This window comes from Solenopsis invicta, chromosome 12, assembly GCF_016802725.1.
Source record: "Solenopsis invicta isolate M01_SB chromosome 12, UNIL_Sinv_3.0, whole genome shotgun sequence".
Taxonomy (NCBI): Eukaryota; Metazoa; Arthropoda; class Insecta; order Hymenoptera; family Formicidae; genus Solenopsis; species Solenopsis invicta.
Window position 1 is genome coordinate 8,722,246 of NC_052675.1, and position 16,544 is coordinate 8,738,789.

Sequence of the window (16,544 nt, forward strand, 5' to 3'; positions counted from 1 at the left end):
GTTTCCGTATCTCTGTATTATTTAAATCGTTCCTCAAATTTTGCTTCGACACTTGTATACTTTGACATAATCACGAATTATGATTCTAGTCCGAAAAATAAATCGGTTTCGAAAATCCAATAAGAAAATGCCATGTTTGTCTGAAATCTGAAAAGTTAGTTTATTCTCAATACAATTATATGTTTTTAGCGATTAGTAAAATAGCTAGAAGTTTGAAATAGCCTTTAATCATTTGTACCCAATCCAAATTTACGTTTCACGTCACTCGTGCTGTCAAGTACTATAGGGCTCTTATAAATATAGGCCCGTGTAGACTGTTAAACACTCGATCGTTGCATTGCAACGTATTAATGTGCTTGTATTGCTTTCCGGATCACTTTTAATACTTTCTCTCACTATATATGTTAATAAAGTACGCACAATTGACTCTAGTAAATTCCTAACTTCTTTCAATAGACGTATATGTTCTCCAGAGGTAACCATGTAAAGAATAAGCGCGTTGTGTATTTGTGTGTATGAGGAAAAGTGATAAACACGTTCGTTTTGCGTAAAATTCATTCCTTAGTACTTGGATTTTTATCTTGTGTTTTTTTTTTCTAGAGAAGAGATATAGATGTTTCATTAGATTCTTTGACAACAATACAATTTAATCATAAGAAATACAAATCGTTACATGAAAGAATTTTACTGAAAGAATTTTAAAGGAAAGGCTTAAAAGACTGTGGAATACTCAATCAATTAAAGTACTCAATCAATTAAAAAGTTTTAAATTAAAATCCTCACTAGATTTAATAAAAAAAAAGAATGTACGATCACAAGATTGATCATATAAATGTATCGATTTCATCAAAATAAAAAAGATATATAATACGATATTTTTCTCATTTATGTTATTGAAAGTAAATTTTGAAATAATATATTTATATTTATTTTTTCAACAAATCAGATAAAATAAACTTGCTTCTTTCTCGCATCATACCCGTCGGTTTCCGTCAATTCTACTTTACATATTTGTGTGTTTGCAGAAAAACTGCACAAATATCCCGTTAAACATTCGATATGATAAGTAACCGTATGTACTTTGTACTCATGATTGTACCCATGGTGTAAAAATACAAGGTGACACGCTCACATGGATGCGCAGTCGTCCAAAGTAATGGTGGAGGGGACTTTGACCAACCAGATGTTTGTCCCAAAGGCTTTAATTAGGTTAATTGCACTGATAGGTGAGCCTGAATTGATGATGGCTTTTGGGGGCAAATATTTGATTGGTTTTTTGATACGTCGGCCGCCATTATGCGCAGAGATAAGTATTTCACTTTGTATTCTTACACTATGATTGTACCTAAACCGTCCCGCAATGATCACATAAATCAAGTAACTTTATATTAAACTCTGTGTTTTATATATATATAATGTGTATATATATATATATATATATATATATTTTTTTTTTTTAATATCCTTAAATTTATCTATTATAGTATTCAGCACTTTCTGGTCTCCAAGTGTCGAAGCGCTCGACTTTTCGCCAGTTGTTATAGGCTCGGTTTATCACAGACTGCAGCAAGCTGTCGCGTTCTTCATGATTCAATCACAATTCTTCGCGACCCGAAGGAAGAGAACTTGTTTTATTGCACGTAGACGGATCGGATATCCAGGCGAGGTCCTTCAAGGTTGCGGTGTGCATGGAACATACCGCTAGGACGACCATTACATGCATGACATTATGGGAATTTAGCATTAAATCCAATTTGCCGGGGAGCCACTTTTCTGGAATGCGTAGAGCGCCAATGGTTGCACCTATCACAGCTATGAGATCCTGGAAATTATTCCTACGTCAGCGTTTCTCTAACATCGTTTGGTATGTACGGCTACCTGGGATCGCATTCAAAATCAACCTGTAATATTATATGAATAAGAGCCTCGGGTGATCCACCACCAATGCCGAAACACCTCAACGTCATGACCAGCATTCTCATTAGAAAAGGAGGGGCAAAACATAAACGCCTTTCCCACGGTGACCTCGCAGTCATTGCCTATGAATAAAATAAATGTTGAAATGTTTTGTGTCGCGACGAAACGTCGTCGATGTATAAGCTAGAAAGTACCTTTATAAGTCCCCAAATACTGAGGAAGCAATAAATAAAAATGCAGCAATACCAGATGATATCAGCAAGGCAATGAACAGCGGCTGCCATCATCGGTATAGCTCCTGAAATGAGTTGTGTATAAAATAGAGAAGCGTCTATTTTTCACTAAGAAATGTTGCGTGCGGTCACTTCTTATTTAAAATTTTCTTCATTTGAAGCAGAAGTCGACCAAATAACAATAATAATAATTTGAAATACGAAGAGAATTGTTTGTAAAATGATGTTGCAAATCTTGAGCTCTAGTCGTACTGTTTTTCTTTTTTTTTTTTTTTCAGTGCATTCTGAAAGACCTTTCAGTAGCAAATGAATCACACACCGAAACTCTGGCACAGCCATATGCCGATCATGTCGACTTTCAGCAGTGTTCTGTAGAAAACTTCGTCGTAATTTACGTTCATGAAGAGGTGGTACAGGAAGGATCCAATCCACGGACTAACAGCGCCGATCAAGTGACACCAGGACAGAACATCCACGAGTGTCCCTTTTGTATTCCATGGGAGAAGATGTGGTACAGTCACCAACATGTACAGGATAGCGAATCCTGTAAACACACGATCGCTCGTACAAGGATACTTTCGAGCAAACGCATTTTGAGGTACAATTTTTTTTATTAAAACAAATCTTTTTCTAATTCATCTTTTGATCTTAGAAAAAATGATATTCCCGTGAGATTCCCGTCGTGCGACAACTCATCTTTTATAAATTCTCGATTTCCGTTTCCGGCAAATTGAATAATCATATTTTTTGCAAAAATAAAATAAAATATTTGTAATTTACAAAGAACTTCACTGTTTGTCGGGAGCAAACTTGATGATTTTTCAGTTTTTTTTTTCTATTTTACGAGCGGTTATTCGAGTAATTGATGCCATTACATTGATAATTAAGAACTGAAGAGCGAGAAAAGACTGACTAATATGTAGAGGGATTGATAACAATTTTGTATTTTCTTAAAAAAATCATTTTAAGGGTGTATTAAGCGTGTATCAATGAATTCCTTCACATACGTAGGTAGACTCTGACCTACTAAGATTTTATTTCACGCACACGTGCACCGGTCGATACATGAGATTTATATACAGGATGGTCCACCACAAGCAGAATACTCGAATGACTCTTCTATTATAGTTTCTCCTTTGAACGAAGGAAGAGAGATACGCTACGGATAATTCGTGTAATTTTAAGGAACAACGAAAGGAATTCTTCTCCCCCTCCACCCCTTCGCCAGTTTCTTTACAAAAGGGTTGCAATTTCGGATGCGCTTATATACGCCGCATCATCGTAATTTGTTTTAAAACGCGTTAAAACGACATCGTGCGAACGTGCACCGCTTTGCCACGTATATGTGTAAAGACTTATAAACCGTTCACCGACGTTTAGGATGTATTTGATTGACATTCGGAACGATTAGGAATTTATCAATGAATCAGCTTTAACAAGGGAGAAAATATCGTATGGGTTCGCTTTCATCGATCGTTCGTTACCCTGCAATGCGTCTTCGGTTGAGCGCGATATTTTCACGGAAGTTGGCCTTGATTTTATGCACCTTGACTTTAAAGTCCTCAACGGATTTAATCTATTAATTAATCCAATCATGAGGATGACGAATCATTATGTGATGTAACCGCGTATTATCCGGATGGAATATACTTTGACGGCATGAAAAATAATAACTGCAACTATCTTACGATTCAATTTCGTTTGTAGTGCTTCGCAAAATTTTGTATTTTATTTTACAACATACGTTTCCTTTTTTCGATCTCACTTCTGTCACTTTCTTTACTCCTGTTTATCGAAATAGCTAATAAAATTTAATTAATTCAATCTTAGGCATCATTAATTTATATTCAAGGCTTTCACTACCGGATTTCGTATATAATTTTTATAAATGTGTAAGAAAAAGAGACGTAAAGAAATTTTGCACGTGTGCTTAACGTTAAACTTGTAATAATTTTTTAACCCAAGAAAAAAGTTGATAAATTAAAGTTTGTGTTTCAAAGATAACTAATTAAAAATTAAATTATTAAAAATTAACTAAGTTAAAAGTAATTAACTTTTTAGTTAGTAGCCTACCCAATCCTGATTATCGCCTTAATAAATAATTGAAAAAAAAAAAAGTTTAGCGGCTAATATCAAAGCGTTAGATTACTATTGCAGGATTAAAAATTCGAGGCATTTATGCCTGTTTCCACCAACGCAGATTAACTTTGAGTTAATTTACTCTCTTATCTTTTTTTAGTTCTAAGAATTAGAAAAAGAGTAAGGTAAATTGAGATCAAAGTTAATCTGTATCGGTATTATTGGAAATGGGCATTAGAAAAATAAAAATGACTGTAAATCACAAAAAATATATCATAATTGTTTATAATTACAGCAGTTATCAAATTTCAGACGACATTTCTCTACAAATCTGTATCAATTTCGCTTACAATTTATCAATCGCGCAGACAATTTTGAAAGGACTTGTCTTAATTGCGACCCAAGAAGAAACCGTAGGACAAAAACGGCGTTAAGATAACGAGTAGTTGATAAAAAAAAAAAAGAAGCGATTCATTCTTAGAATTTTCATCACATAGCGATAGATTCTGGTCTCACCATGCGTCAGGATGTTGACGGTCTCATTGTGGATGTAGAAAAGGCTACCGAGGCACTGGCGGATAGTCATGAGCGGCCTGTAGCCGGTGAGGATGTGCGGATTGAATTGGAGATGCAGCGGCATGTCGCTCCATCGTCGCAGCAGCAGGAGCTTGGCCGGCGTCTCCTCCAGACGCGGCGGCTGCGGCGTCGTCGTCTCGGTGCCGCCTCCTCCAGGCATCCTCTTCTCGTCGTCCTGACGGCGCTCTCCGTACGTCGTCGTCGTCGTGTCGGTGTCCTGCTGGTGCGGCAAGCTCGACACCGTCGCCGCATGGCGCGGTAGCTCGTCGTCCCGGAACGGCGTCGTGCAACGGCGAACGCGCGGTGCCCGCTGCCTCGGGGAAGAGGATTCGGTCCGACCAGCGGACGAGGCGATACGAGGCGTCCTCGCGCCTCCGAGACTTCCCAGAGCCGTACGCGAGACGCGAGCCCTCAACGGCGGCGACGTCGCCACTGCATCGTCGTGATCGTCGTGCGCGCCGCTGAGACCCCGTCCACCCGTCCTCCCGCCCGCCCGCTCGCCGGCAGCAGCAGCCGTCATCCGCACGCGATTCGGCCTCTCTGACGGTCCCGTCGCCACGGCAACCGCATCGATCCCATCACTCGGGCGGTCAGGAGGCAACCTCATCGCGCGCGATCTCGCAGCCTGTCGCAGATGCTCCTATCTCGCTCTCTTTACTAATTAATTCAATCCCTCGTCACTACTTACGACATGGATCGAAAAACTCGCTTGCGTTATCGCATCCCGGAGATCGTTCTCAATTTTTCCTACTTTTTCTACTATTTTGTTAAATTTACAACGAATGATTTATAACGCAAATCATCCAGAGATTCCGTACGCTTGCTATTTATTTCGGGAAATACGATTGGGTTTTGAACATAGTTTATGACATTTATCGTATTGCAATTTGTATGTAAATTGTACATGCTTTATTTAACGATAGAATGTTTCTTTGATCGACGAAGATGTGCTTTAAGTAGTATTGGAGAATTTTTAAGCAAGACACGTAGTGGGTGTGCAGCTGCTGCCGTTCCAGAGATCTTCCACGCGTGACCTATTGACACAATTTCGGTAGTTGGTTGTTTTTGAGTTAATATGCTATGCTGGATATCGTCTCTCCTATCTCCGCCGCTTGTCTTTTAAATTATGCAAAATATACATACTATTTCAAGAGCTTTATCGACTTGCATCGACAAGCGTGGCTTCGTCCTCGCAATTGAATCACGTAAAAACTATTGTGCTGGAAATAAAACAAATCGAAGTGAAACTGAAGAACGACTGTATTTATCATCAGCGAATTTGGAATTTAAAAATATCGTATTTTGTCTCAATAGGAATAGAAATTCATTCCAAGGAAGACAGAAAGAGATCTAATAGATGCATTGCTTTCAGGACTTGGTACCGCGTTCCATTATAAAAGATAGTCTACGTGATGCATCGGAAAAGAAGAAAAACATTAAACTCATATGTAATGTATGTACTTTATCGAGGATTGGAAAAGTTACTTTATAGAAGTAGCTAGTTGCAGTTACAGTTTTTCTTTCTCAAAAAGTAACTAGTTATCGCGTTAAAGTTACTGATTCTGAAAAGTAACACTTTACCATATATCTACTCAAAAAGTTATGAGTTGTTACTTTTTTAGATTTTTGTTATGTTTATACATTGCTATTTTATATACAAAATCTTACATTTCTAATTAGTAAATTATTTTATTTATTATATTTTATTTATTAAATTGATATTCGGTTATATTCTGCGTAATTTTGTATGTAATTGATCAAATTTAACAGAATTAATAATGAATACGGTCTAAGTTACAGCCGTAGTAAAAATAAAGGAACGTACAATACGATAGCAAAAAAAGTAATTTTAACCCGTTGATGTCACTAGGGGTCCAAAAGACCACGCGTTAACTTTAAGGGTATACGGCCCATTCAAAATCGAATCTTCTATGAAACTAATTTTTCTGTGAAAGTATACTATCTTGAGAATACACCTCTAAACACCTTTTTGTTAAATTATATCAAAAATTAAAAATGTTATAAATATTTTTGTAAAAAAGTCAAATTTTATAGTTTGTTTTAATTTGAATTTTTTTTATTATGTTAAATTTATCTAAAAGTGTACTATCTTAAGAATACATCCTTAAATTTTTGTTGAATTATTTAAAAAATGAAAAATTTTATGAATATTTTTGTAAAAAAGTCCAATTTTGCAGTTTCTTTTTTATTTGAATTTTTTCATTATGTTAAAAAAAATTATTGGATGTTAAAGAATAGACCTCAAGGTATGTCCAATAAAATTTTTGCAACAAAATATCAAAAAGCTGGCAAGTAGCGACTGATTTTGTGTAGGGGGATCCAGTGGACCCCATGTGACCGCTATATTATTATCTGGAAGTGTGAGCTCAACGGATTAACTGTAGCTTCGCTACACAGGTAGCAAATTATTTTTCAACCCTGACTTTATCTACATGTAATATTTTCTAAAAACATTCTTTTTGTAAAATCACGTCGATAGCTCGACGCACGGATACCATCATCTGCATTATAACAAGTGATTACAGTCAAGCGAATTTGTCAGCGAGAGTTTTCGCCTTTTCGCGAAAGTTGACCGTAGGTTGTTCTCGCGCTTGTCAAGCGCATCCTACGTCAGAGAGTGATTCAAAATCCGAAAGAGCGACACAGGAACGTAGACTTGGGTCTTCGTCGGCGACTTCTCGCGGCCGCTGCCGTCGGGGCAAACACGTTCCGATCCGCAGATGCCTTTCGATCTGTAAGCCCGCGTAGTCTAGCGTAGTTTTTCGATCGTAGCGAGATTAGCAGAGCGCAACGTCTTACACGGCGAACGTTTCTTCCCTGGTCCCCTTCCTCTCCCTCTCGACGCATAAAAAGACTGTTTTAGAACTCGCGGGGACGACTCGTACGGCGATGGATACCAAAATTCCCGACGGACCACCACCTGGCGTCGACCTTCACCCGACGTCGAAACGTCCGCACGTCGTCCTCGGGGTGAGCTCCACCGCGACGCAGGCGCAGGCCCACCCCGACGACGGGGTGCACTACCTACAGCAAGTATTCCTGGTGAGTATCGCGCGCGCGGTTACGATGTGTGCAAGTACCGCGTTGCGTTGCGTTGCATTGCGTTGCACCCTTCTCAGACTGTCCTCGAGGGGTGTCCGCGGCATGCCCCGTTGTTTGACAAATTGGACCGGTCATGCCAGTCGGCCGTGTCTCGCTGTGCAGGTAGCCCGCGCACGTCTGATACTCTCTCACCCTCTTTCTGGGTTACGACGTAATCTCCAGATCTAACTTTCCCCTCCCCTTCTCAATTAACAATAAAAATCTTTCTTTCGCTATCGCATATGCGGGGCTGTGGCTCGAAAAGAAACGACGAGTGATTAACCGAGAATTCAGTCAGCTCAGATTATCCATGTAATTCGGTTAATAAAGATTTTGTTTACCCTGACGTGTGTTGGCGCAAGTCTATGTGTGTCACGTGGTCTCGTTTGCGAGACGATCGAGCTGGCGCTCGTATTAGATATCGACTTTCTGTCTAAACAAAGACAAATTCTTTTGCGCGTAATTTTTTTTTTATTATAAATGGGGATGAAGCAGTAAAAATGTTAAATCGCATCGCCCATAAAATATTTTCCTTCCCCGACTGTTTTTTATTCACGGTATAATCCAGGGTTGGGTAAGTTAATATATTTTTATTTTAACTTTTAAATTAAGTTAAAGTTAATGGCTGGTACAATTAATTTAGTTACGTTAAGATTAAGTTAACTCAAGTTGAATTAAAAGTTGATTTTGAAAAGCGTTATTTACGTTAAATTATAGAAATTCGTAATTTTTTTAAGTTGGATTACTCAAAACAATTATAATGTGAATCATCAAACAAATTTTTAATATTTTATTTGTAAATTAAGTTTACATAAAATAACAAAGAAATATTGTTTTTTTATGTAGGAATGTTTTTTTTTTCTTTTCCTACATAGATAAATTTTTAACTTGGGGGGAAAAAGTTAATAAATTAAATTTTGTGTTTCTAAAAATAACTGGTCGAAATTAACAATTAAATTATTAAAAATTAACTAAGTTAAAAGTTATTTACTTCATAACTTTATTATTTAACGTTTAACTTTGTAATTAGTTACTATCTAACCCTGGTATAATTTAACAGTAAAGGAAACACGTTAATTTCTATGAATCCGTATATTAAGACACATCTTCTTTTCTTTATCCAAAATCCACGAGCTTTTAGTAAAATAACTGTGTCTGACAACTGAACCCGATTGAAATCACTCGCAATCTTTTATTTGTTGCCAAGTGTAAACTTTAATTACAGTATCAAAGTTTACTTCGTCCCAATATTGTGACAAAAGTTGTGACCCAGTTCAATTCGAACTCCTCTTTGCCGCAGAATACCTGCAGGGAACTATGGACGATCCCGGAAGGTGCGATCGCGACGACGGCGGCAAACTTCCTCTCCCATGACCAGTCGAAGTACATTTCATTTGGCGTAGTAACTCAGGTAAAACTGGATAAAAACTATCCGTAACAGAGACAAGGTGCTCGTTACCGATTTTAAATCCACGCGTATGGTCGCGCTGCAAAAACCGCGCGTTTTTACGGGCGAGAAATAATTCTCTTGTGCAATACATCGCGTTATACGAAATGCTGTTTCGCTCTAATTCTTCCGTATTGCAGTAAAATATTGCGCGATTCGGTTAAAATTACCATTACGCATCCATTTTCGGTACGACTTTTAGGTAGCGATCATGTAACTTTTTTATTATACTGGAAACCTGAAAAATGAAAAACTTCTTTATTAATTTCAAAGGTAGAAAATTTTTACATTCCTTTTTACGTTCCTCCCACACACAAAATTTAAATTTAACATATATAATTTATTTTATTACATGTCCCAAACTATTCACTCACATTTTTATATTAAATTAATACAAGATGAGTATGTTATTATAAAAAATAATAAAATATTATGTACAAAATTAATATAAAAATGTAATATTTTGATACAATTTGAAAAAAATTGTGGAAGCTCATTGTTCTGCACTAAAATTAATATTTATAGTGCATTGATACCAGGATTGATAAAAACTATGTTCTTATTCGTTTAATACGTGTTTCGAACACATAAAATATTTTATGTGCTTTTGTGAAAAACATGTTTTTCATTTTTTAAAGACATAATGTATGTTATGTCTTTATATGTTTACATATTTAAAACATGAAAAACAATATTTTATTTAAAAGCATAATTTTTATTAACCCTGATACATACATTTTATTTATATATCTTAGAAATTGGCGTTTCAAAATTACATTATTTTTGCATTATTTGTTCGTCCTACAAATTGTATTATTTTTACATGAGAAATGTTGAATATCAAATTTAATGCAAAATGTTTTCTACTATGTAAGGAAAAGGTTATGTGAGCGCTACCTCGCGCGTTCTTTGGTCGTCCCAAATTTAGCGAGCATGCAGTTCCGCAAGTAACATTGCTGGTTGCGGAGGCGGGGAATGCTGAAAATAAAAAAGAAACGATAACAATATGATTCTCGTTCAAACAACACTCGCGGTGTGGTGCCACCTACGAGGGTCATCCCGTCAGGTTATCGGTGTGGGATACGGTTTTACTCATTTCTTTTGTGCCTCTAATAATCTCGAACACCGTATATGTTTACATGCTCGTCTCTTGCCAACGAAGGATCTTTCGCTCACCCGCGCGGGCCAAAGTCAATTATGATCTGGCACTTTATAGAGCAACTGCTGCAGAAGGGCATTAAGTGGCTATTTAACAGATATACTTGGAGACAGGTACGCAAGATTTTACGTGAGCGGAGTATAAAACTGGTCAGTGCGGTGCTCGATTAAGTGTAACGTGTGTGTGTGTGTGTGTGTGTTTGCGAAATTCTCTCGACTGATGTATATTATAATTTATAAGAATTTATATTCTCCAGTTACGGCTGAAAGTTTTTATCCGGATGTCTTCAAATATGCCTGCAAGCATCCGCGGCGTGGTTTTTTTCCAATTTTCAAACATTCCTTGTTATAAGCATTTCTTCTCACAGATTGCCGTGTGTAATCGTGTATTTATCACTATGATTAATGTTATCTGCGACAGATAGTAGATAGTTATATAATTCTGAACAAAAACATAGTTTTATTACGTTCTTTTTGTGGGCGCTCGAACCACTCTAATATAATTTTGATAATTTTTAAAAAAGTCCAAGATTTTATCCGGATAGAAATAAAATGTGCGTGCAAAGGTTACGTTTATCGATAATGCCTAGCTGTACGAGACGACGACGTCGGAAACTATTGAGAAAATTGTAAATATTGAGATTGATTGTTTCAAATGCATTAATAATACGAGAATTATATTTCATCGGAACAGACAGCACGATAGTACGCGTGTATATTGAAACTTTTTTTCCATCAGATCGGAACTTCCGCTTTTCCGGGATACTTGGATTTCGTGCGTTTTCGCCTCGCTTCGTACGTCATCGGTTGCACGCAGGGATGGGGGAATCTTTAGGCGCAATTTAGCGATAGATAATATTACTCTTTTAAGGAATTAATTTAATATGGGGTTTGCGCAATGGAGTTTGCGCCACAAAGTTGGTAATAGGACATTACTGTTGTTATTATTATTGTTATTATATCTCGGAGTTTGGTGGACTTGCGATTGAAGGGTGCGCGGGGCTCCGTCGGAGCCCCCGAGGTGAACTGATAGAGCCGGCCCTGGCTCGCCGAGAATTACCGAGTGTAGCCGGAGAGGTCTCGCCAATCGCATCGATCCAAAGTCCCACGTCGTTGTCACACAACACTGTTGTACGTCGCGCACTGTCGGTGCTCTTGGGGCATTCTTGTGTTTAGTGGGTTCAATTCTGGGACCAAGCGAGCCTATTCTGCCTCTCCGACGTAAGTCCGCACTCCGCAACGTAACCCCGCATCCATAGCTCGTGATCGTGACTAACGAATCTGCGTGCAATACTCGATCTGGGAATCTGTACGTGTATGCTGCATCGCGCTTTGGTGCACTCTCTGTAATTCCAAGATGGCTGCCGATGCTTCGATAGTCCCTCCTTATGGTGTATCATCTGCGTCCTCCTCACGCAATCCCCGGCACGCTTTCCACTACGCTTCGAGCCGGCCGATCGACCGCGAGAAACACGCTCGTCGCCCGCTCGTGACGTCGCGACGCGCCAACGTGAGCCCGCTCGCTCGCGATCTCGTCCATCGACGACGATTTCACGATCGCCGTTCGCCGTCCCGACGCCTTCTCGATGCGCCATCATCGATCCTCGCGCGGCGGCGAAACCACGCGCGCGCTCACGTTCACGATATTAACCCAGTTTCTCGCCGCGCTGTCGTTTTCGACGTGTCGCGTATCGTCGTTGCGAGCGACAGCTGCGATTTCCGCGGCGTTTTGGCGGGATCGCCTGAAGGGTTCCACCGAATATTCGCGCGCGATTCCCGAGTCATCGCGATCTCGGTAGGTGTGACGCAACGCGAAAAATGCGCGACTCTATTTCGAGAGATGCGAAAGAGAGATAGAGATAGAGTCGCTCGTTATCTCATTTTCCCAAGTATCCCGCGCTGATTTCTCGTTCTTTTTCCCTTCTTTCCCCGCTCCCCCTCTTTTCATCCTTTCTCTTTTTCTGTCTCTCTCTCTCTTTCCCCCTCTCCCTCTCACGGAGTGGGCTAATCTGTACTGTGACGCTCTCACGAATGCGACTGCCCACGTTTTGCAGAATTTTTTGAGCCGATGTCCACGTGGTTGTCGAAAAACAGTGTCATACCGCAAGCGTCATCCTCACGCTCCTGGATATCGTCCGTCTTCGATTTCATTTGGGATCAAGTGAGCCTGTTTCGCCTTTCCAACGTAAGTGTAAGTAGACACGCAGTATGGCTCCGGCATAACAGGTCCGAGTACGCTGCTCGGTTCCCTCGCCTCGGTTCGTCGACTTTCGATTCGGCGTCCGTGTCGCGCGGATCTGCCCGCGCCCGCGTACCGTTTTCCCGCGACCTCCGCTCCGGCTCTCTCTGTCGTTGCTCCGAGGTAACGTCACCACTCGCGCGATTCGCGATTCGTCGACTTTATCGAATGTATAACCTTACCTCCTCTCATCTTGTCGCACCCTCATTTTCATAAATTGCAATTGAGCATGCATGACGATCTGGCTCGATTACTCGTCGACGGTGTGGGACTAACTAATCCATTTTACAGATTAACAGTGCTGTATCTGTAACACGGCAGCGTGTCCCCTTCAAGTATTAATCCGTTGAGGTCACCAGGGGTTCCAAAGACCCCATGCTAACTTTAAGGATACACGGACCAGGCTCAAAATTGAACAACCTTCTATGAAACTAAATTTTTATCTGAAAGTATACTATCTTGAGAATACACCTCTAAATTTTTGTTGAATTAAATCAAAAATTAAAAATTTCATGAATATTTTTGTCAAAAAAGTCAAATTTTGCATTTTTTTATTTAAATTTTTTCATTATGTTAAATTTATCTAAAGTATACTATCTAAAAATACACATTTAAATTTTTGTTGAATTATTTTAAAAATTAAAAAATTTTATGGATATTTTTGTAAAAAAGTCAAATTTTTGCAGTTTCTTTTATTTGAATTTTTTTCATTATGTTAAATTCTAATTTAAAAAGAATTATTGGATGATAAAGAACAGACCTCAAGATATGTTCAGTAAAATTTTTGCGACAAAATGTCAAAAAGCTGGTGAATGGCGACTGATTTTGTATAAAGAGATCCAGTGAACCCTATGTGACCGTTATGTTATTATTTGGAAGTGTGACTTCAACGGGTTAATTAACTGTTGCAAAAATATTTAGATTTTATGTTAAATGAATTATTTTCTGTTTCTAGAAAGATTATGGACCATTTATGGACTTATCTACACTTTACATTATTCCCTATGTTTTTGCTTTGCAAAATTTATAACTTCTTTTTTATTTTTCCTGTTAATGAAAGAAATGATTATTAGCAATGCAAATTGAAACACTGTATGAGATTATAATGATAATAATAGCAAAAATGAATGAAGCAGAAATCAGCATTGGCGCTGGAAATTGTAATCGCTACATTGAGAAAAAAAATTGGTCAAGTTATCAACTTGAATTTTCAACTTGATTGAATTTCTTTGTATTTAAGTTAAATATATGTTAAATATAAATGTTTAAACTGAAATTCAAATATTTTCCGTATTTAAATTAAATATATAAATACATAAGCTGAAAACATTTAATCGAATTTAATAGAAGTTTTATTTAATAGAAGTTTTATTTAATAGAAGTTTTATTTAATAGATGTTTCATTTAATAGAAGTTTAGTCATATTAACAACTTTTCTCAGTGTATAAGTTGAATTACGTGTGCATTACATGCCTAAATTAATGAGCATTTAGAGATTGGGTTTTTTTCTTTCTAGATTTACACCATTTACTTAGATTTATACTATTTTCTGTATTACCTATAATGTGCAAGATGAAGACTGAATAAGTTATTTTAATAGACCATTTTCTTTAGATGGGAGGAAAGAATTGATCCTTTCTTGTTTGCGAGCGGTATACGCTTCTCACATTTTCTGCGCTTGAAATGGAGCGAATGTAAAGAAGCTCTAAGAGAGTATAGAAAGTGCCATATAAATAATGCGAGTGGACTTTACGACAACCGACAACATTAAAATCGTAACGTGCATATTGCTTGTGCTATCGCTCGTTTTTCTATCCGCTTAGGTTGCGTACACTGGCCTCTTTATTCCGCCTCTCTTCAACAAAGTAACTCTTCAGTGAAAAGCAGTTAAAAATAATCTCGTCGAATATCCAATATTTAGATTACCTACCCGCTGAAGTTTCTAAAACAACGTCGTTAATATTCAATACTTACATCCAATTCTTTGTGCTATGCAGATTTTTATGTAGAAAATAATAAGCGTTGGCGTGAAAATAATAAGCGTTGGCGTCAACATGCAGTTGTATGTAAAATACTCTTACTTGTTTCCACAGACCACAGTTAATGATTTTTTTCTGAATTAAATTGTTTTCACTTAGAAAATTATTAAGCACTGAGATTTATCTTCGACCAGTATGGCTATTCTCTAAATTTAAATTTGCTTGGTACATCCAGAGAAAGGTTTCTTCAAATAAAAGAAATATTTGTTTGAATCAGAGAAATTTGTGCATTGCTATGCAATTAAAAAAAGTTTTTTTTTAATTTAAAGATTTTTTTTTTTTTTAGAATTAAAGACATGTTGTGCAACGCAAACTTTTCTCCAAATGAAAGAAATATATTTTTAAAATCAGAACTAAATTATTTCTTACTTTTCTGCCAGTACTTTCTTTGAATTAAAAAATTATTTGTTTAGATTTATTAATTTGAACAAAATTTATTTGCTTTTATAGACTAATAACACCATTTTTTAAAATAAAATAAATTTTTATTTTCCGCAAAGGTATTTTTACTTCAACTTAAAAATTTAAGTTAAAGAAACGATTTTATCAATTTAAACATAATTTTTCTTTGGGTGTATATTTTCCGATCTTGTTAAATCGCTTGAATCTTTAACATCATAACTTGATCTGACTTTCCAACAGGTTTTGTTGCAAAAAAACTCGATTTTTATTTGTAAAAAAAAATGGTATAATTGTAAGTATATAATTACAATATAAAAGTACGTTAAGATACACAGTAATAGTAGAACGTATATTTTTGTACGTGTTATAAGTAAAAAATGTCCTATTTGTGTTACAGATGCCACGAAGCAGGAGGCGTCACCGCTCTCGCAGCCACTCGAGAACACGTTCACATTCTGTAGGCTCCCCACAATACGAGCATAAACGCAGACGTATCGATTATGAGAGTCCACAGAGCAAGGGAACCTATAGGTAAGTTAATCCTTGAATAGAATGTATTCTTTCATTATCTTCAACATTGCATGATGCAATACAACTTCTTTCTCTCACGTTCAATTTGTATGATAAATGTTTACAAAATTATTTTCAAAATAACTGTTTATATCGTTATTCTTTTGCGTTGATGTAAAGATATCGAAGAAATATATTTATTTAATATCAATGTACGTAACATTTTTATATTTTATATATTAATTACTTTTAAGAATGAGATTGGAACAATTAGATAATAAAAGTTAAAATATAAAAAGTAAAATACATAAAAGGTGGGCTATCGTAAAGCATCATCAAAGAGAATTTTAATAGGAGTATTTGAAATCACGCATAAAAGTAATTATACTTTATAACGAAGTAATTATACTTTATAACGATCTCATCGAAAACGTATTCGGTATTCCGAGAATACATATGTCGTCTCGACTCATTGTCAAAGAAAGTTGCAAGAAAAAGAGGAGAGTGCGCAAGAGAGGGAACCAGTAGTTGCGCCGAGACCAATACCGCGAACGATCTCTCCCTCTCTGTTCCCACGTCATTCTAACCGGCAATAGAGCTTCTCCATGAAGTCTTCATGGCTGTCAGTCGTGATCCGTGCGCTCGAGCCTCAACAAGTCTCACTCAAGACCTGTTCTTGACCCCCTCGTTATTCGGAACGGTTTGTGAAGATATAGAGTGAGTGTGCCGATGCGAGTGTCGTCGGTAACACTCACATTCGTCGGGGAATAAATTCACGTCGAGCGTGATTTGCGGAGAGATAAAGGAAGGGTGTCTTTGTGCGTCTTCGGGGTGTTTCAATG

The 16,544-nt window shown here is 37.4% G+C and overlaps 2 protein-coding genes and 1 long non-coding RNA gene across 5 annotated transcripts; 1 reads left to right on the top strand and 2 right to left on the bottom strand.

The window, feature by feature from the left end:
- Positions 1-586: 586 nt before the first annotated feature.
- On the bottom strand, positions 587-6,382 carry LOC105195456 (progestin and adipoQ receptor family member 4). Its single transcript, XM_011160860.3, has 5 exons — positions 4,746-6,382; positions 2,470-2,694; positions 2,112-2,215; positions 1,902-2,039; positions 587-1,822 (listed from the first exon to the last, which is right to left on the bottom strand). Exons 1-5 carry the CDS (start codon positions 5,410-5,412, stop codon positions 1,595-1,597), a joined length of 1,362 nt encoding a protein of 453 aa, XP_011159162.2. The 5' UTR covers positions 5,413-6,382; the 3' UTR covers positions 587-1,594.
- Positions 6,383-6,917: 535 nt separating this feature from the next.
- Positions 6,918-15,727, top strand: LOC113002669. Of its 3 annotated transcripts, none has more exons than XR_003269328.2 (4): positions 6,918-8,030; positions 9,208-9,318; positions 10,517-10,626; positions 12,567-12,671. XR_003269328.2 is itself a non-coding variant. In XM_026139792.2 (3 exons), exons 1-3 carry the CDS (start codon positions 7,716-7,718, stop codon positions 15,725-15,727), a joined length of 564 nt encoding a protein of 187 aa, XP_025995577.1. In that variant the 5' UTR covers positions 6,990-7,715. The 3 variants fall into 3 exon arrangements, 1 of the variants encoding a protein (XP_025995577.1); XR_003269327.2 differs by lacking the exon at positions 12,567-12,671 and adding an exon at positions 15,590-15,721 and having other exon boundaries at positions 6,920-8,030; XM_026139792.2 differs by lacking the exons at positions 10,517-10,626; positions 12,567-12,671 and adding an exon at positions 15,590-15,727 and having other exon boundaries at positions 6,990-8,030.
- Positions 8,938-10,538, bottom strand: LOC120359187. The gene is made up of 2 exons (XR_005576025.1): positions 10,404-10,538; positions 8,938-10,332 (listed from the first exon to the last, which is right to left on the bottom strand). It is a non-coding gene; the product is annotated as an uncharacterized LOC120359187 (long non-coding RNA).
- Positions 15,728-16,544: the final 817 nt, after the last annotated feature.

What these genes read in the sequence shown, in the direction of transcription:
- LOC105195456 (XM_011160860.3), bottom strand. Translation starts at nt 5,412, where the DNA reads ATGAGGTTGCCTCCTGACCGCCCGAGTGATGGGATCGATGCGGTTGCC. An exon ending in CGTCAACATCCTGACGCATG is followed by an intron (nt 2,695 to 4,745) that starts GTGAGACCAGAA and finishes GTGTGTTTACAG; the next exon opens with GATTCGCTATCCTGTACATG. An exon ending in GTATTTGGGGACTTATAAAG is followed by an intron (nt 2,040 to 2,111) that starts GTACTTTCTAGC and finishes TTTTATTCATAG; the next exon opens with GCAATGACTGCGAGGTCACC.
- LOC113002669 (XM_026139792.2), top strand. Translation starts at nt 7,716, where the DNA reads ATGGATACCAAAATTCCCGACGGACCACCACCTGGCGTCGACCTTCAC. An exon ending in GGCCGTGTCTCGCTGTGCAG is followed by an intron (nt 8,031 to 9,207) that starts GTAGCCCGCGCA and finishes TCTTTGCCGCAG; the next exon opens with AATACCTGCAGGGAACTATG. An exon ending in CATTTGGCGTAGTAACTCAG is followed by an intron (nt 9,319 to 15,589) that starts GTAAAACTGGAT and finishes TTTGTGTTACAG; the next exon opens with ATGCCACGAAGCAGGAGGCG.